The following is a 20805-nucleotide window of genomic DNA, read 5'->3' on the forward strand; positions in this document are numbered from 1 at the left end:
AATATTTCCTGTCTGGACCTTGAGAGAAAAAGTTTGCCAACTCCGCAATTAAAGCTCTGAACATTTTCTCCAGCAAAGTGTACTCACATAAAATTTTGCTGACAATTTCAAGAAGCTTGGTGGTTTTTGAAAGCCTGTGAATGGACTCTGGTTAAGAAGAACTTTTGGATCAAAGCTCATAGTAGATTCCCTGTTGCATTTCATCTCTTCATAGGAGTTGCATCTGTTAGCTCATCATTCCTGAAACTTGGGTACTTTTATTTTGTGGGTCACAAATACATTCAGTGACTACAAATGGCACTGCAGCAGAGCAGCTGTTTTGCAGCTTTTCTTATAGGGGCAGCCACAGGAGTGTGGACAGATCAGTAGAGATCGAGCGCGTGTGCGTGTGTGTGTGTGTGTGTGTGTGTGTGTGTGTGTGTGTGTGTTTGTGTAAGAGGAAGCCAACATGGGTCATGGATCAGTAATATTCTTTTTTTGCAAAGTGTAGCATATTATGAGAAACAAATAGATGCTTAATTCTTTCTTCTAGGCTGTTTCCAGTTAAGCCTGTTAAATCAAGGCAGGGATTTTTTTTCCCCCTCAGACGTGCCTTTGTTTAGATAAAGGAGAAAGAGGAAAAATGTAGTTTATTTGATGAAAAAGTGTTTTAGTCACTGACTGTTCTTTAGTAGGTGTCACTTTAAAATTTTTTCCACTAGTTAGCCATGGTACTGGTTCTGTTTTGATCCATTTAAGAATCCTTAGTTGAACTTCATTTTTGTTATGACTAATCTTGGTCACTGTTTTAATACAGGCTGCTTATCGTTCTCGTTGCCTTTGTCATGCTTCTGTCTTTATAAACAAGAAACAACACTCACAGTCTGTCAGATTTTTTTCAGTTTAACTTACTATTTGTGTTCCTGTCCTGGGTACTCAATAGCTAAGAATACCACAGTTTCTTTTATCTTAATGTTCTTTGTAGTAGGGATCATTTTCTTTTGGTCCTCTTAAAAATAGTCTTTATATTCCAAGATGCTATTTCAACTCTAATCAGATATCAGTAAGAGACCTCTTTTCTGGGGCCTGCCTTCAGCGCCTGCATAGGTGAGGTTAGTTGTTGGGTTGCTGTTAGGAAGTGAGGCTCTATGGGCTGAATTCAGCTGCTCCCATCTGTAGAATTTCTGAGTCTGGAAGTGGGAGAAGAAAATGGTAAACGAGGACCTGCCTGGGAGGTACGCAGACTGACTAGCATTAGATTAAGGGACCAGGTAGAGATGTCAGCGGAGGTGAAGCTGAGGTAAGCAGAGGAGGAGAACGAGGGTGTGTGCAAGATGGACAAAGCCAAGGCAGTTTAGGTTTAAGTCCCTAAAAGCTGGGCAAGTCTTGGGTTAGTGAAGTGTTCCTTTCATTGCAAATCAAGAGCTGTTTTCCTGGCCCACAGGCAGATATTTATGGGGTGAAATTAGACCGGATACCTATTTACTACTTGGCATTAGAGTTTTTTTTTTCTCCTTAAATAACCACAGACTGATACATTTTTATTTTGGAAAGAGATTAAAGGACCCCTGACAACCCTATGGGTTTTAATCTATCAGCAAGTCAGTTAATTATTATCTTTCAGTACCTTAGCTGCACAGAATTGAGAGTAGCCTAAGTTTCCTCTCTGTTCATGGCACTGGATCATCATACCATCCTTTTCTGATGGTCAGTTCTCAGTTCTGAGAATACTGTAACTTTCAGCAGCATTTGACACAGTTGATAACACTCTTCCTTGAGACACCTTTATTTGAATTCATCTCCCTTGAAGCTGTGGTTTTACGTGCATATGCACATTAATAATTGTTATGTCTTTTTGGTTAATTGACCCTTTATCAGTTTGTCATGTCCCTCCTCATCTGCTTTGTGTGACATTAATATATCTACTCCAGCTTTTAAAAAATTACTGATTGCTTGTTCTATCTCTTTTTAAAATTCATTTATTCAACATTTATTGAGTTTCTACTATATGCAAGAAATGACTCTAGGCGCTGAGAACTCAACATTAAAAAAACAAAAAAACAAACAAAGCCCTCATGGGGTTTGTATTCCAGAGAAAAGACAGGCAAATATGTAAAAAAAAGAAAAAGTGAAAAAAAATTGTGTGTGTGTGTGTGTGTGTGTGTGTGTGTGTGTATGTAACAAAATCAGGGGGTAGTAAGTGCTGTGAAGAAAAGGGAAACCAGTTAAGGGGATGGAGAGTGACTAGGGGCTGCTTTTAGATGGAGTACGCAGGGAAGCTTCTCTGAAGGAGAGGCTTTCAGAGACCTGAAAGAAGGATCCATGAGGGAGCCAGCCAGATATCCATGGATATTTGAGAAAGAACCAGCAGACAGGAATAGCAAGTATAAGGTCCTGGGACAAGGTGCTTGTTTTATCTTTTTCAGTCCTTTATTTTTAACCGATCTATATCATTATGTTTCAAGTGGGATTCTCCAAAGAAACATTGTTGGGCCTTGTTTCTTTAATGCATAATGCAATCATTGTCTTTTAATTGGCGTGTTTAACTCACTTAAGTTTAATGTGATTATCGATATGATTGGATTTAGTTCTACCATTTTATTCTTTTCTGTTTGTCTCTCTGTTCTTTGTTGCTTGCTTCTCCTCACCTGTCTCTTAAATTATTTGTGTGGTTTTAGAATTCTATTTTTATTTACCTGTTGTATTTTTATTCTATCTGTGTAGTTATTTAAAAGTGGTGGCTCTAGAGAACAAATTTTACACAATCTATTTAGAATTAGTATTTTACCATTTCAAGTAAAAAATGGAAATTGTACAACCACATAGGGCCCTTCCCCCACACCTGATGTAGTTGTCTTATCTATTACATCTATATACTTTGAAAAATCCCATCAGGCAATGATGTAATTTTTGTTTTAAACAAAAGTTAAAGGTGAGAAATAGTGTTTTATTTATCCTTTCTTTTGTCGCTTCATTGCTTCTATTCCATGTTTCTCTTTTTTATTTCCCTTTCACTTAAGAACTTCTTTTAGCATTTCTTTTTAATTTTACTGCAATAGAATTCATATACCATAAAATTCACTCACTTAACTTGTATAGTCAGTGGCTTTTAGTATGTACAGTGTTCTTCAGTATATTCATGGTGTATGCAGCCATCACCACAATCAATTTTAGAACATTTTTGTCACCCCTAGAGAAACACTTGGAGATAACAAAAAAAAAATCAGAGGTTGTCAGGAGTTAGGGAAGGATGAATAGGCAGAACACTGAGGATTTTTAAGACAATGAAATGAGTCTGTATATATACTATAAGGGTGGATACATGTCACAAATTTGTTCAAAGCCATAGAATGTACGACATCAAGAGCGAACCCTCATGTAAACCGTGGACTTTGGATGATAATAATGTGGTGTGTAGATTCATCAGTTGTAACAAATGTAACCCTCTGGTTGGGGACACTGATGGTGGGGGAGGCTGTGGCTATGTTGGAGCAGGGCTACATGGGAAATCTGTCTTCCTTTCATTATTGCTGTGAACCTAAAACTGCTCTGCAAAATCAATTCTATTAAAAACCAACTCCCTATCCCTTCTCCATCATCCAACAACCCTTCAACCCCTCTAAGCCCTATGCAACCACCAATCGATTTCTATCTCTGTAGATTTGCCTATTCTGGATATTTCATATAACTGGAGTCATACATCATGTAGACCGTTCTAACTGGCTTCTTTCACTTAGTGTAATGTTTTCAAAATTCATCTGGGCTGTAGAATGTATCGATATTTCATTTCTTTCCATTGCAACATAATATCCCTTGTATGGCTATGCCACATTCATCTGTTCTTCAGTTGATGGATATTTGTGTTGTTTCCACTTTTTTTACTGTTATGAATAATGCTACTATGAACATTCATGTACAGTTTTTGTGTGAGCATATGTTTTCACTTCTCTTGGTTGTATACCTAGGAGTAGAATTTCTGGGTCTTACGGTAACTCTATGTTTCGCCTTTTCAGGGACTTCCAGACTGTTTTCCAAAGTGGCTGTACCATTTAAAATACCAGTAGTGTATAACGGTTCCAATTCTCTACACCCTCCTTAACACTTGTTATTTTCCATTTTGTTTTTCTAGTTTGACCTTCATAGTTGGTGTGAAGTGGTATCTTAGTGTGGTTTTAATTTGTATTTCCCTGATGGCTAATCACGTTGCATATCTTTTTCTGTACATGTTAGTCATTTGTACATGTCCTTTGGAGAAATGTCTATTCAAATCCTTGCTCATTTTTAAATTGGGTTATTTGTCTTTTTTATTATTGCATTCTAGCAGTTGTTTGTATATTCTGGATACTAATCCTTCATCAGATAAATGATTTTCAAATATTTTCTCCCACTCTGTGGATTGTATTTTCACTTTATTGATGGTGTCCTTTGAAGCATGAAGGTTTTAACTTTTGATGAAGTCTAGTCTATTTTTCTTTTGTTTTTGTGTCTTTGATGTTATTGCATAACCCAAGGTCATGAAGAATTCCACCTATGCTTTCTTTTAAGAGTTTTATAGTTTTAGCTCTTAATTTAGGTCAATGACCCATTTTGAGTTAATTTTTGTATATGGTATGAGGTAGGTGTTCCACTTTATTCTTTAGCATTTGGATATCGAGCTGTCCTGGCGTCATTTGTCGAAAAGAGTATTCTTTCCCCTATTGAATTGTTTTTTTCTGTTCTGTAAAAAAGGAACGGACTAGAAATGTTTATTTCTGGATTCTCAATTCTCTTCCGTTGAACTATATGTATATCCTCATGCTAGCACCACACCGTATAGCTTTGTGGTTAGTTTTGAAATTGAGAGGTGTGAATCCTCCAACTTTGTTCTTTCTTTTCATGATTCTTCTTGAAATAATAAATATTTCTTGAAATAATAATTTTTGAAATTCTTTGTTATTCTTTGAATTTCCATGTGAATTATATGATCAGTTTTTCAATTTCTGTAGCCTTTCTTTTAAAACAGGTCTATTGATGACAAGTTCTCTTTTATCTTAGAATGTCTTTATTTCATCTTCATTCCTAAAGTACATTTCTGTACCTTTAACTTGGCAGAATTTTTCTTTCAGTACTTTAAAAATGTTGTTCTACTGTCTTCTGGTTTTTATTATTTCTGATAAGTGATCTATAGGAATTCAACATTTGTTTTTCTATGTGTTATGTGTTGTTTTTTATGTTTGCTTTTAGGACTTTTTCTTTATCTTTGACTTTTAATAGTTTAGTTATTATGTGTCTAGGTGTAGGTTAAAAATTTTTTTTTAATTTCTTGTTTGTTTTTTGTTTTTTGTTCATCCTGTTTGGCATTCACTGAGGTTCTTCGATCTGTACATTTATATCTGGGAGATTTTTAGCCATTATTTATTCAAGTACTTTCCTACATCTCCCTTCTCCTCCTGAGTCTTATATAAGATGAATACTAAATCTTTTGATAGTATTTCATAGGTCTGTGTGACTCTCCTCATTTTTTTTCTTCCTGTTGTTCAGATTGAATTATTTCTATTGCTCTGTCTTCAAGTTCACTGACTCTTTCTTCAAGTTCACTGACACAGCCATTCTGCTATTGGGCCCCTCCAGTGAAATTTTCATTTCTATTATTGTATTTTTCAATATGACCAAATTTCTGTTTTTTAAAATAGTTTGTTTTTCTTTGCTGAGAATTCTGTCCTTGCGTGTTTCAAAAGTGTTTGCTTTCCCTTTTTGTATCATGGTTAGAAACACCAATTTAAAGTCTTTTCTGATAATTCCAACATTTGGGTTGTCTTGTGGTTGGCATCTTTTGTCTTATTTCTTGAGAGCTGGTTAGGTTTTCCTGGTACTTTGTATGTTTAATTTTGGATTGCATCCTTGATATTTTGAGTATTGTGTTATGAGATTCTGCATCCTATGCAAAACCTCTGGTGAATGCTTGTTTCTCTCTCTCTCTCTCTCTCTCTCTCTCTCTCTCTCTCTCTCTCTCTCTCTCTCTCTCTCTCTCTTCAGCTGACAGCCTGATTATGACTGCCTCCTATGAACTGTTTTTCTTTCCAATATAGATTTAATTTTCAAAGCCTTTGTATGCTATTCTGGTTTGCCTCGCGTGCACATTATTTGGGAATCTGCGTGGAACCCGGAAGATAGTCTGCACCATCTTGAGTTCTCAGTGCTTTTCTTACGCTGGTTCTGGTAGGTTTCACAAGTGTACACCTCAAGAATAAGTTCAGGACTTTTTGTACAGATATCAAGGATATTTTTCTCTAGCTCTCTTACTCCTTCACCCCATGATTTTCCTTTTACTCTGATTTGAAGGGTTTTTTTGTTCTGGTGTTCTTGGTAGAAAACCAGAGACTTACTGTTTTTGTGCTGTATGGCAGTTCTCATAACTGGGTATGCCTCTGGGCGAAGCTAGAATGGGGTGGGAAAATAAAAATTTCCCCACGCCATAGCAGCTGCTTATACGTGTCCTTGGGAAAAGGGAGCATTGCTACACTGTTGTTGTCCTTTTCCTGATGCAAAGCCTGGACCATCAGAAGGGTTCTGTCTTACATATGCTGCCATGTGGTGGGAAGGCGTAGACCATTGATGTGTTGCTCATGTTAGCCTAGCAGAGAGCATGGAGTATCAAAAGGGCTGTGCTCCACAGGGTCTGCTGTTGGGGAAGGGAGGTCGGGCCATGCCTCTTTGTTGCTGAGCGTGTAGGGTCAGCAGAGCCAACAGATATCCTCCCTGATGAGGGAGGCTACTGCTGTTGTGTAGCTGGCACACATCTATAGTGGCCTCAGAGGGCCACTGCTGCTGGTTGGGAAGATAAAGAAGTGCCACCTTAGAGCTGGTGCTTGCGTGGTGTGAAAAGCAGGACATCAATAGTTGTTTGACTTGTAAGCCTTACTGCCATTTCTGGGTCCAGCACTGAACAGAGACTTGAAGCTTTGTTGTTTGTACTTGCCTGGCAGAGGGTAGGTCAAGTCACTGAGTTTGTCCCCAGGGTCTTCACTTACCCTGTCACCCCTGTCCCCTGGAGACAGCAGTCTTTTCTTGGAACTCCGTTCTCGTTCTCTCTCTCTCTCTCTCTCTCTCTCTCTCTCTCTCTCTCTCTCTCTCTCTCTCTCTCTCTCGTCAGTTGTGGGCTGTCCTGGAGCCTAAGTCAAGAAATACAGACGTCAAAAACATCCCCAGGAAGTTCATCACCTCACTGCTCCTTAAGACCTTGGTTCTACACCCTTTTTGCTTGCTGTTGTCTACTCTTCAGTGTCTTGTGGTAGTTCCTTTATTTTGTTCAGAATTTTTTGTTATAATCAGATGGAGAAATAGGGTGGAGTGTGCGTATTGTATCTTGAGTGAAACTGGAACATCTTGTAATATATATTTTAATTCACTCAAATTCTCTGATTAAAATTATGAGCTGGGATTTCGGTCCCTATTCTTAGCTGCATGCAACAGAAGCTGACTCTCCTTGATTTCTGTGTAATGAGAATGCTGGAAGGGCTGGTGAACCACACTTGATGTGAAAGGCAGGAACAGTGCCCCAAACCATGCTACAAACCTGGTTTGCTGATAAAATTGGGATGGTCATTACCAGTCATTGGTTGTCATAACAAATACCACTGCCACTTAAGAGCGAGTACTTACTCTTGTAGGAGATGCAATACTGCTGCCCTTAAGGAGAGTGCCGTGGTCTGAATGTTTGTGTCTCCCCCAAATTCATATGTTGAAATTGAACCCCAAGGTGATGTTATGAGGAGGTGAATATGTACAGAAAGCAGGAGCCAGAAAGCGTAAGTTGTTGTAGACTGTGGAAAGAGTTTAGAAAGCCAGCAGAGGACAGTGAGTTCAAGTGGCATTTTTAGAAGTATGTTTTTAAAGGACTCTGTTAATTGCTATGTGTAGCACATGAGGCAAGAGTATAAGCAGAGAGACTAGTAACCGGCCGGTTACATAATAATAACTCATGTAGGGGTATGAGATAATGTTGGCTCAAATAAGAGTGATAGTGGCAAAAAGAAGAAAAGTGGATAGATTTGAGATGTATTATTGTATCAAACTGACAGGACTAGCTTGTGGACTGAATCTGGGTGGGTAGAGAGGGGGTTTTGGGGTTATAGTTATGGAGTGTTTAAGGATGACTTCCAAGTTTATTGCTTTAACAACTAGAAAAGACAGTGATCACAAATGAGGTGGGCAGTAAGAATTAAGATTTCTCTATTGGAACTATTATGTTTGAAATGCCTATGACATGCAAATGGAAATGTCAAGTTGATAGCTGAATATACAAGTCTTGTGCTCAGGAGGAGAGGAAAATGGAATCTCAAACTTTCTATCTAGTCCCCCCAGGGGTTATTTCAGTCCATGCCTCCCTACTGCAGGAAGAGGTTCCACATCCATATTCCCCATGTGTGACCTGTAAACGTGAGCAACATGTCGGGAGTTGCCCAGATACGACTTGAGGCATCGTGGGGGACTTGGACTAGAGATGGTCCCCAGGCCCACGTGTGGGTACCCTAATTCCAATGTATTCTTTCTGTAGAGCTACAGTGATTTTCCTTCTAAGTCATTTAAATATGCACATTTTACTCCTTGTAGCATAGCTTTATTTTGGGCCCTTTCAGAATAAAAGACCTTGACATTATTACACTAAAAAGTATGAGGGTCTTTTCTGCCCCATTTGAACCTGTCTAATTGTATGGGACCATGCTAGCTGCCTTCGCTACCCAGGAGGGAAGTGTGTGTGTGTGTGTGTGTGTGTGTGTTTGTTTGATATGTGCTGGGTGGTTGATATGATGTATGTCCGTTCTTATGACAACATCACATTGTTTTAATTACAATGTTTTTATATTATGCTCTTAGTAAGACTAATCTTCCTGAATTATTTTAAAGATGTTTTTCTTTTCCTTACATATTTATTCTTCCAGATGTATTACAGAATCAAGATTGTTGACACATTTTTTAAGAAGCATGGATTTTTTTTCCTCCTAACCTCTTGCTTTTGCCTTGATTAGTCGTAAATACTTTCTATTCTTAATTTGTTTCCATTGAGAACAGAGTCTTTAAAGAGGACCTATCTCTCTGTCTTTCCTAAAGAGAGGCTGTCATTTCCTCCTCTACTTCCTTCCTTATTAAGCATCTGTTCTACGTAAGCACGGTGCTAATTCCTGGGCAGCGGGGTGGGGTGGGAACATGTTACACAGTGAATTAAAGTGCAAATAAATGAAGTGAAATAAAACATATCATGATATAAAATTGGGATAAAATACTATCAGTTTGTAATTAAAATGGTGTGCTTTTGAGAGGACTAAAAAGTTTTACTTCTAAGAATATGTCAGTTTCTGGTCAGTTTACTTTTTTTTAACCTCTGTTAACTATCTTTTTTATTTTTTTAAGGGTCACACAGCAATGCTTCATACTGGCTCATGGCATCCCAAAATAAAGGGAGAATTTATGACTTGCTCAAATGATGCGTGAGTATTGTTGATAATTCATTTAATGATTCATATGTTTTAATATTTTCTTTTCTTATTTTTCAGTTACAGTTGACATGCAATATTATATTAATTTCAGAGGCACAGCATAGCGATCAGACATTTATATAACTTGCAAAGTAATCACCCTATTTTCATTGACATTTGTATTGTCACAGCTGTGCCCGTACAGTAAGAGATAGAGTGTTAGGAATTCCGATGTTTGTATATTCTTCTTCTTCTTTTTTTTTTTTAATTTATTGGGGTGACAATTGTTAGTAAAATTACATAGATTTCAGGTGTACAATTCTGTATCACATCATCTATAAATTACATTGTGTGTTCACCACCCAGAGTCAGTTCTCCTTCCATCACCATATATTTGATCCCCCTTACCCTCATCTCCCACCCCCCAACCCCCTTACCCTCTGGTAACCACTAAATTACCTTCCCCAGATTAATTTTCAAAACCCCGTGGCCATCTTGTGGTTACTGATTGTTTTCTAATCCCCACACCTTCCCCCTTACCCCCACCCCCTCCCGCCCATCTAGCAACCCTCAGTTTTTCCTCTTTGTCTCCAAAACTGTTTCTGATTAGTTCATTCACTTATTCTTTTCTTTAGATTCCGCATATAAGTGAGATCATATGGTACTTATCTTTCTCTGTCTGACTTATTTCACTTATCATAATGTTCTCTAGGTCCATCCATGTTGTTGCAAATGGTAAGATTTCTTTCTTCTTTATGGCTGGGTAATACTCCATTGTATAAATGTACCACAGTTTCTTAATCCAGTCATCTACCGATGGGCATTTCGTTTGTTTCCATGTCTTAGCTATTGTGTATAGTGCTGCAACAAACATAGGAGTGCATAAAGATTTTTGAATTGGAGTTTTGGATTTCTCCGGATAGATACCTAGGAGTGGAATTACTGGATCATAAGGTAGTTCCATTTTCAGATTTTTGAGATACCTCCATACTGTTTTCCATAGTGGCTGCACCAATCTGCAATCCCACCAACAGTGCACAAGCGTTCCCTTTTCTCCACATCCGAGCCAGCACTTGTTGTTTGTTGATTTATTGATGATAGGCATTTTGACTGGGGTGAGGTGGTATCTCATTGTGGTTTTTATTTGCATTTCTCTGATGGTTAGTGAGGTTGAGCATTTCTTCATATGTCTGTTTGCCATCTGTATGTCCTTTTCAGAAAAATGTCTCTTCAAGTCCTCTGCCCATTTTGTAATTGGATCATTTGTTTTTTTGGAGTTGAGTTGAGTGAGTTTTTTATAGATTTGTGATATTAATCCCTTATCAGATATATCATTGGCAAATATCTTTTCCCATTCAGTAGGATCTCTTTTTGTTTTATTGATGGTTTTCTTTGCTGTGAAAAAACTTTTTAGTTTGATATAATCCCACATGTTTATTTTTTCTCTTACTTCCCTCGCGCGAGGGGATATATCAGTAAAAATCTTACTCCGGATAATGTCTGTGAAGTTTCTTTCTATATTTTCTTCTAGGTATTTTATGGTTTCAGATCTTACATTTAAGTCTTTAAGCCATTTTGAATTTATTTTTGTATATGATGTAAGGAGGTGGTCCAGCTTAATTTTTTTGCATGTGTCTGTACAGGTTTCCCAGCACCATTTATTGAATAGACTGTCTTTACCCCATCGTACATTCTTGCTTCCATTGTCGTAGATTAAATGGCCATATAGGCATGGATTTATTTCTGGACTCTCTATTCTGTTCCATTGATCTATGTGTCTGTTTTTATGCCAGTACCATGCTGTTTTGATTACTGTAGCCTTGTAGTATAATTTGAAGTCAGGTATTGTTGTACCTCCCACTTTGTTCTTATTTCTCAAGATTGCTGAGGCTATATGGGGTCTTTTATGGTCCCATATAAATTTTAGGATTATATGTTCTATTTCTGTGAAAAACGTCATTGGTAGTTTGATAGGAATTGCGTTGAATATGTATATTGCCTTAGGCAGTATGGACATTTTAACTATACTAATTCTTCCTATCCATGAACATGATATGTGTTTCCATCTATTTATATCTTCTTTTTCATTCCTTTCTTCAGTGTCTTATAATTTTCTGAGTACAGATCTTTTACTTCTTTGGTTAAATTTATTCCCAGGTATTTTATAGTCTTTGGAGCAATTGTAAATGGGATTTTTTTTTAATTTCTCCTTCTGATGTTTTATTATTGGTATATACAAATGCAACTGATTTTTGAATATTAATTTTGTATCCTGCTACTTTACTAAATTCATCTATCAGCTCTAATAGCTTCTTGGTGGAGTCTTTAGGGTTCTCTCTATATAGTATCATATCATCTGCATATAATGATAATTTTACTTCCTCCTTACCAATTTGGATGCCTTTTATTTCTTTTTCTTGTCTGATTGCTGTGGCTAGAACTTCCAGCACTATGTTGAATAGAAGCGGAGATAGTGGGCAACCTTGCCTTGTTCCTGATCTTAGGGGGAATGGTTTTAGCTTTTCCCCATTGAGTATGGTGTTAGCTGTGGGTTTGTCATATATGGCCTTTATTATGTTGAGAAATGATCCCTCTATTCCCACTTTCTTAAGGGTTTTTATCATAAATGGCTGTTGGATTTTATCAAATGCTTTTTCTGCATCTATTGATATGATCATGTGATTTTTATTTTTCATTTTGTTAATGTGGTGTATGACATTAATTGATTTGTGGATGTTGAACCACCCTTGCATACCAGGGATGAATCCCACTTGATCATGGTGTATGATCTTTTTAATGTATTGCTGAATTCTGTTCGCTAATATTTTGTTGAGGATTTTTGCATCTATGTTCATTAGAGATATCGGCCTGTAGTTTTCTTTTTTTGTGGTGTCTTTGTCTGATTTTGGGATCAGGGTGATAGTGGCTTCGTAAAAAGTGTTTGGGAGTCTTCCCTCCTTCTGGATTTTTTGGAAGAGCTTGAGGAGAATAGGTGATCATTCTTTTTTGAACGTTTTGTAAAATTCACCTGTAAAGCCATCTGGTCCAGGGCTTTTGTTTGTTGGGAGATTGTTGATTACTGATTCAATTTCCCTGGTGGTAATCAGACTATTCAGGTTTTCTGTTTCTTCTTGAGTTAGCCTTGGAAGGTTGTACGCCTCTAGAAAATTGTCCATTTCTTCCAGATTGTCAAATTTGTTGGCATATAGTTGCTCATAGTAACTTCTTAAAATTTTTTGTATTTCTGCGGTGTCTGTTGTCACTTCTCCTCTTTCATTTCTGATTTTATTAATTTGGGTCCTCTCTCTCTTTTTTTTAGTGAGTCTGGCTAAAGGTTTGTCAATTTTGTTTATCTTCTCTAAGAACCAACTCTTGGATTCATTGATCTTTTGTATTGTTTTTCTGGTTTCTATTTCATTTATTTCTGCTCTGATCTTTATTATCTCCTTCCTTGTGCTCCCTTTGGGCTTATTTTGCTGTTCTTTTTGCAGATCCCTTAAGTGTGAAGATAAACTGTTGATTAGTGATATTTCTTGTTTCTTTAGGTAGGCCTGCAAAGCTATGAATTTCCCTCTTAAGACTGCTTTCGCGGCATCCCATAGATTTTGGGTCGTCGTGTTTTCATTTTCGTTTGTCTCGAGATATCTTTTGATTTCTTCCTTGATCTCCTGCTTGACCCATTCATTATTTAGTAATAAGTTATTCAGCCTCCATGAATTGGTGTGTCTTCCAGTTTTTTTCCTGTAGTTCATTTCTAATTTCATAGCATTGTGATCAGAGAAGACAATTGGTATGATTTAAATTTTCTTAAATTTATCAAGACTTGTTTTGTGGCCTAACATATGGTCTATCTTGGAAAATGTTCCATGTGCGCTTGAGAAAAGCGTGTATTTTGCAGCATTGGGGTGAAATGTTCTGAAAATATCGATTAAATCCAAGTGGTCCAATGTATCATTTAAGGCTGTTGTTTCCATATTGATTTTCTGTCTGGAAGACCTGTCCCTTGTTGTCAGAGGTGTGTTGAAGTCCCCTACTATGATAGTGTTACTGTTGATCTCTGTCTTTATGTCAGTCAGTACCTGTTTTATATATTTAGGTGCTCCTATGTTGGGTGCATAGATGTTTACTAGGATTATGTCCTCTTGTCGGATTGATCCCTTTATTATTATATAGTGCCCATCTTTATCTTTTAATATGTTCTTCATTTTAAAGTCTATTTTGTCAGATATAAGGATTGCAACTCCAGCTTTTTTCTCATTTCCATTTGCATGAAATATCTTACTCCAACCCTTCACTTTCAGCCTGTGTGTGTCTTTTGTTCTGAGGTGAGTCTCTTGTATACAGCATATACAAGGGTCTTGCTTTCTTATCCACTCAGCCACCCTATGTCTCTTGATTGGAGCATTTAATCCATTTACATTTAAAGTGATTATTGATAGGTACATAGTTATTGCCATTTTTAAATTTGTAGTTAGGTTGTTTTGATCTTTCTTCTATTTACAGAAGTCCTTTTAGTATTTCTTGCAATGCTGGCTTGGTGGTAATAAATTCCTTTAGCTTATTTTTTTCTGGAAAGCTCTTTATCTCTCCATCAACTTTAAATGATAGCCTTGCTGGATAAAGCAATCTAGGTTGTAGGCCTTTGTTTTCCATCACTTTGAGTATCTCCTGCCACTCCCTCCTGGCCTTCAATGTTTCTGTAGAAAAGCCATTTGATAGTCTTATGGGAGTTCCCTTGTATGTAACCCTCTGTCTTTCTCTTGCTGCTTTTAGGATTCTCTCTTTGTCTTTAAGCTTTGCCATTTTAACTATAATGTGTCTTGGTGTGGACCTGTTTGGGTTTATCCAGGTTGGAACTCTCTGCACTTCCTGGGCTTGTATGTTGGTTTCGTTCATCAGGTTGGGGAAGTTTTCGGACATTATTATTTCAAATATGTTCTCAATCCCTTGCTTCCTCTCTTCACCTTCTGGTATTCCTATGATGTGCATGTTGTTGCGCTTGATGTTATCCCAGAGGTCTCTTAAGCCATCCTCATTGTTTTTTATTCTTTTTTCTTTCTGTTGTTCCATTTGGGTGATCTCTGCTACCTTGTCTTCTAAGTCGCTGATTCAATCCTCTGCTTCATCTAACCTGCTGGTAATTCCTTCAAGTGAGTTCTTAATTTCGGTAATTGTGTTCTTTAGTTCTAACTGGTTGTTCGTTATGATTTCTACATCCTTCTTTATGTCTTCTCTAAGCTCCTTAAACGTTCTTATCACCAGTGTTCTGAACTCTGTCTCTGAAAGGTTGGTTACCTCTGCTTCATTTGGTTCCAGTTGTGGAGGTTTCTTCTGTTCTTTTATTTGGGACGTGTATCTTTGTTTCCCCATTCTGGCTGACTCTCTGTGTTTGCTTTGATGTATTAGGTAGATCCCCTAGAGTTCTTAGTTCTTGCTAGGTTATCTTATGTAGTATGGGTCCTTTATATTTGACTTGCACTACTTCGTTATTCTCCTCTGCATGTGCTCCAAAGGTGACTCTTGTGTTGTGCACACTGTCCTGTTCAAGAAGATCTTTAATTGCTTTTTGCCTGTGAGTAGGTGGGGTTAACTCCTAGGCTGACTCGTTGTGAGACTTGGCTCTGCCCCCCGCAGGGCGCCCTGCTGCGTGAGGGTTGACCACTTAAATGTGGTTTGGCCTCTGTGGGCTCTAGTGCCTGCAGAGAATTCCCTCTGGGTGTGTGACTTGTAGGTCAAACCCAGTAGTACTCTGGTTTGGTCTGGAGTTGGCCCCTGGATATGTTGAATCTTGTGCCTCTTAAGCTGGGCCCTGGTAGGGCAGTTTCAGAACAAAGCAAATCACCAAGCACAACAACAACAACAACAACAAAGAAAAAAATCAAATACATTCACATGTAAAAACACCCGATAACCCCCACTCGACACAGGCAAAGATATCAAAGATATAAAGATAAAGCAAAACAAAACAAAACAAAGCAAAACAAAAAACAGTGCCAGTCTTGGCTTAAGCCCACCAAGTAATGTCCAGGTTGTCCTCTGCTGTACCAAAGAGCCCCCTGCTTATTGCGCAGGCAGAGCCCGTCACCTGGTGCCCAGAGTGACTTTGGGACTGTAGATTTAAATGCGTGGGCCTGAGGGGTCTGGATGATAGTTTTTACAAAGTCAGTGCAGTTTCTGCCCTTGCCTGCACATATGCACACTGAGAGTAGCACCACCAGCCCCGTGTCCAGTACTTCTGAGTCTTAGGGCACTTCTTCAGTGTGTGTTTGTATGGGGGGGTGCGGGTGGGAGATTTCTGAGCTGCTGAAAGCCCAGAGCTGCGCCTGCCTTACTGCTGGTCCCTGGGAGTGTCTCAGCGGTTGCACTTGCCCCACCCTAGGCAGGCCAGAAAGGGTGAGGGCTGGGGATGGAGGGGTCTTCTCTCTCCCAGCCCAGCCGCGCGTCACCCTCTTCCCGCAGGCCAGAAAAGGTGGTGGCTGGGGGTGGAGGAGTCTCTTCTCTCCTAGCCTAGCCAAAATCACACTCTTCCCAGTCTTCCTGGGTCAGGGCTGCCTGTCAGTCTTCCCAGAGCCTGAGCACTACTATGGCTCCTCTGTAATCTGACACTACTCCTCAGTTCAGGGGCCAGTTTAAGTCTCTGGAAGGGCGGGGGTAGGATTGGAAGAGCCGGGCGGGGGAGGGGCCCAGGTATGGAGTCTGTGTTCTTTGTCCGCCCCAGGGCCCACTAGCCGCCCTCCCGGCGGGAGAAATCAGCCGTGGGACGCAGGGAAAGAGCCCACCTCCTGGTCTCTGTGCTCTCTGTTCCGCCCTGGGATCCCGTGGGATCCCGTGCGTGCCCGGAACTGCGGGTGCCACCGCTGTTTTCACCGCCGCCGCTGACAGAGACCTCGCCGTGGGCTGGGATTTCCGCTGCCGCCGCAGCCGTGGGCCCACGCGTTTTCACTCCGCTCCCTTCCTTCCTTCCCCTGCTCGGCCGATTAGTGCACCTTCAAGTAATCCTTCCACGAGTCTCTTAGCTGTTCTGTGTGATGAGCAAAGAGTTCTTTGATGGGTTATAGGTCCTGTTTGTAATAAGATCCGGAGGAGAACTCAGAAAGTGCGCCTCGCTGCCGCCATTCCTATACGTCATCCTGTATATTCTTCTGCTTAACTTTATTTTGACTTTAGCTGGTAGTGTAAGGTTTATCTAAATAAATATAGAAATTATGCAAATGAGAGTTGGTGTAAATTCTCATGGAGTTTTTTAGGGAGCAGAGTGGATCAGACTGATGCTGTGAAGTGGACGTAGATGTCTTTGAAGTTGACTAATTACTTGTTACTGTTTATAGTAAAGACTGCTTTCCATCTGAATCCAATAACTAATAGAATATCTTTATTATTTTTATTGCTAATGTATTTATATAATAGAAGAATATTGTTTTTATTGCTAATATAAGTTATATAATAGAAGTATATTGTTTTTATTGCTAATATAAGTTATATAATAAAAGTATATTGTTTATATGATTGTTTTTAGAAGTGATAATTGAAAAATTTGACTCATGTTTACTAAGATTCTTTTCCATTATATCTGTTGGCCTAGGACTCAAGAATATTACAGAGACTATTTGGGCAGCTTTTTCCTGTATTGTCATATTGTATGATTCATTCTTATTATTAAGAATAGTTCACCAGAATGTGCTATTTGTAACATTTGATGAAATTTAGAAGTCTTTCCTAGTAAAAGTTCCAAGTAAAATAGGAATAGGAAGAGATTACTGAAACCTGATAAAAAACTATTTACTAAAATTCAAAGTAAATATTGTATTTTGTGTTGGAGTACTGAAGCCACTTGCATTTAAATATGAAACAAGACAGGGATTCCCATAACTATATAGAGAGTTCATGTAGTATAGATTTAGAGACTTTATACAGTGCAGTAAGATAAGAAGATAATTAAATTGATAATTAATTTTAGAAGAGAAAAAAACACTATTAAAGCACAGAAGATCAGGCTATCTATTCTGGTTAAAAACTTAAGCTGAAAAAAGCAATTGGGGAAAAAAATCTCTGGTTCTCAGAACTACTTAAGGACCAATTTGAATGGTGGGCTTTCATAGTTGCTAACAATAACTTTTATGAGCTCTACAGAAGCTTTACCCAAGTTGGTTTCCAGGATATGTAAATTGGTAGTTTGAAGAAAGTCATTCCATGGTCTAATAAAGTAGAGAAACTTTGAATGTTATATTGCCAGGTCAGTGTCCACAATAAACATTTAAATGGCTTTGAATGGGATATAAAGAAACTTATTTAACTTTTGTTAATCCTCTAAACAACAGTAACGTTCTAAAGCATGACATCATTTTACTGGGTATATAATGTAGTTTATCCCATTCCTTGAAAGAGCAATTCTTTAGTTCCCTGCCCAAATCACTGACTTAGTCTGTTGTGCCTTTGAAAATGTGCTCCAGTTTCTTTTTACACTGTACAAATTGGGCTTTCTTTGTCCATAGTTCTTTTATTATTATTTTTTTCATTTTTGAGTTACAGTTGACATACAATATATTATATTAATTTCAGGTGTACAACATAGTGATTAGACATTTGTACACCTTACGAAGTGGTCACCCCCAGAAATCTAGTATCTGTCCGTCTTTGTCCACAGTTCTGAGTGAGAATCAGTGGCCTTTAACCATAGGCCCCCTTTGCACTCTTTGCCACCTTTTAGAGAAATCTGCCACTAATCGATTCAGGTCACTTGATTGAGCTTTTCTTGGCTTTTGACTCTGAGGGTAACAATTAGAAATGTGCTAAGCTTTGGGAAGTCAGTCCAGCTACCTAGTTCAATCAGCAAATACAGTGTTCTCCATGTGTGTCAGGTACATGGTGGGATCTAAGTCTGCCATCATGGGGCTTACATTCCAGGGGAGGTAAGTGCTGGGAGACAGACAAGGTACAGATACACTGATACAGTCATAGAGTTTTATGTAGTAATAAGTGTTAAGAGTAAAGAAAAATAAAAGGCTAGAGAAAGAATAGAAGGCTGTGATTGGCAGCAGACGGGAGCCCTGGCCAGGCCAATACCAGCCATTCATGTGAGCAGCACATAGTAATATGAACTAGTTTATAATAAGTTGAGATTCAGTAGGAGTGAAGAATCGACAACTTTGTGAAAAACGATTCCATTGGAGTCCAAGGTGGCACTCATTACCTTGTTCTGGCCTCATGTGTGCCGGCTTAAATCATGGCTGTTTCTTCTGAGTGTGGAGTTGCTAGTGCCTTAACCTTTTGATTTTTATGGGTTTCTCTATGAAACACAAACCTGGGATCAGACTAATTTAGGAATGAAATGGAAAAAGGAAGAGGGCAATACTCTAGTCTTTGCCCAAGTTTACCAGAACAAAATATAGATAATAGAACAGAGATTACTATATTATGCTTGGAAGTAAACGTTAATGAAGACAGATAGTAATGAAGATGAAAATGCTTATTTATCCAGTAGAAGTCCATTTTGCTTGTGAATTTATGGTCTGATATTGAGCCATTTTATAATGTGAATTGTAGTAGTGTATAGAGCGAAAGTACAAATGATACTAGTATGAGCTGAGTACTGAATTTGTGCTAAACAAGTTCCAGCTCAGCGCAGAGCTCTGTCTGAGGTACTGGTGAGTGAATCAGATTCTTCTGTTATATACCTTGAGGGTTTTTCATTGCTTACTTAGGAATTTGTGTCTCAGAAGAATTTGTTCAGATCTGTTGCCATTGCTTCTGCCTCTACATGCAATTAACCAATGAAGAGAAAGCAAGAAAATAATGAAATGCACAAATATTTCATAGTGAGTTACTGCAGAAAAATAGACAGAATTAGATAAGAATAATAACAAATTGGGGAAATGGCAAAACTTCACAAAATGATGTCTTCTTCGACAGTCAGGTGAGAGAGGAAGTCTGGACGAATAGGTAGGTGGTGGCAGCCCATGGTAATAATAATAATAGTAGTAATAATAATAATAATAATAATAAATAATAATAAAGGTTGGCACAGAGAAAGAGAATCTAGACTGGAGTAAAAGAGGAGGAATGGGTGGCTGTTACAAAATAGCCACAGGACCCATCGGTAAGCACTTGTGAAAAATGACTCGCCAAGTATTGAAGGAGTCTTTGAGGGCTAGGATCCTACAACAGCTGACAGAATTAAGAGACAGAGACTTTTTTAAAATCAAGGCGAGACCAATTTTCACACCAGGCTGCAGTGATCTGGAGGCTGCCCATGTATTAATAGAAATATCCATAGGCAATGTGGCTGGTAGGTATAGGGAGCAGGGAGGAAGGGTTACTAACACTACTTGCTTGGGAGAAGCAGGGAAAGCTTTACACAGGAGTTTGAAATATGTGTATTGGTGTAAATTCCTCATGTGGAAAAGTGGAGATGTGATGAGAGAGGAGATGGACTTACAGAAGGATACAGGAATATCTTAATTTGGGCCTTCAACGATATTACCGTCTATGCAAAATCCGTAGTGAACTGTGATTAGATGATTTTACCTTTAAGTAAAAGACATAAATTCATATTATAGGTTTTATCTTACGCATTATGAAATGAATATTTGTAGACATTACAATTTAGTCAATTTGTTTTCTTTTGAGTAACTAATGTCATGAAATGTCAATATTATAGTGGTTACCAGAGGGTAAGGGGGTAGGGTGGGAGATGAGGGTAAGGGGGATCAAATATATGGTGATGGAAGGAGAACTGACTCTGGGTGGTGAACACACAATGTAATTTATAGATGATGTGATACAGAATTGTACACCTGAAATATATGTAATTTTACTAACAATTGTCACCCCAATAAATTAAAAAAAATAAATTAAAAAAAGAAAAAATTTAAAAATAAAAAAATAAAAAAAAAGAAATAAAGGTGAGGGCTGGTTCTAAATGAAAGGATTTGTGGCGAGCGTTATACACACCATATAATTTGTGAACTCTGATCTTATTTCCTCCGAAGAGAACGAAGGGAAGGCAGGGAAGAAAGGAAGGAATAACCAAAAAACAGCAATAAAGATAATTTTAGGGACAATTGGGGAAATTTGAAAATTAGGTGATATGACAGATTGCAAAAATGGCCAAAATTTTTCATCTTTCCTTGTATCCAGGCACTTTGCAATGTGACTTGGCAGCTATTCCCATTAAGAGCTGGAGTCTATTTCTCTGCCCCATGAATCTGGGCTGGCCAACAGAAGGTGGCACGAATGGTAGTGTGCCATTTCTGAGCAGAGGCTTCTTAAGCGTTCTTGCATGCTTCCACTCTCTTGCCAACAATTATGGCATCGCTGTCTCATCAAGCTCTGACTACCCTGCTGGAGAATGAAAGATTTGGTGGAGGAAGTT

At 38.3% G+C, this 20805-nt stretch overlaps 1 protein-coding gene across 1 annotated transcript in view; it reads left to right on the forward strand.

Annotated features, from left to right (window-relative positions):
• WDR70 (WD repeat domain 70) overlaps nt 1-20805 on the forward strand; it is a 248107-nt gene that overhangs the window by 85860 nt on the left and 141442 nt on the right. Inside the window, exon 9 of the mRNA XM_033110994.1 lies at nt 9370-9446. Coding sequence (XP_032966885.1) covers nt 9370-9446 — 77 coding nt within the window. The remainder of the gene's footprint in view (nt 1-9369; nt 9447-20805) is intronic.

The sequence above is a fragment of the Rhinolophus ferrumequinum genome, chromosome 7 (assembly GCF_004115265.2).
Source record: "Rhinolophus ferrumequinum isolate MPI-CBG mRhiFer1 chromosome 7, mRhiFer1_v1.p, whole genome shotgun sequence".
NCBI classification, from domain to species: Eukaryota; Metazoa; Chordata; class Mammalia; order Chiroptera; family Rhinolophidae; genus Rhinolophus; species Rhinolophus ferrumequinum.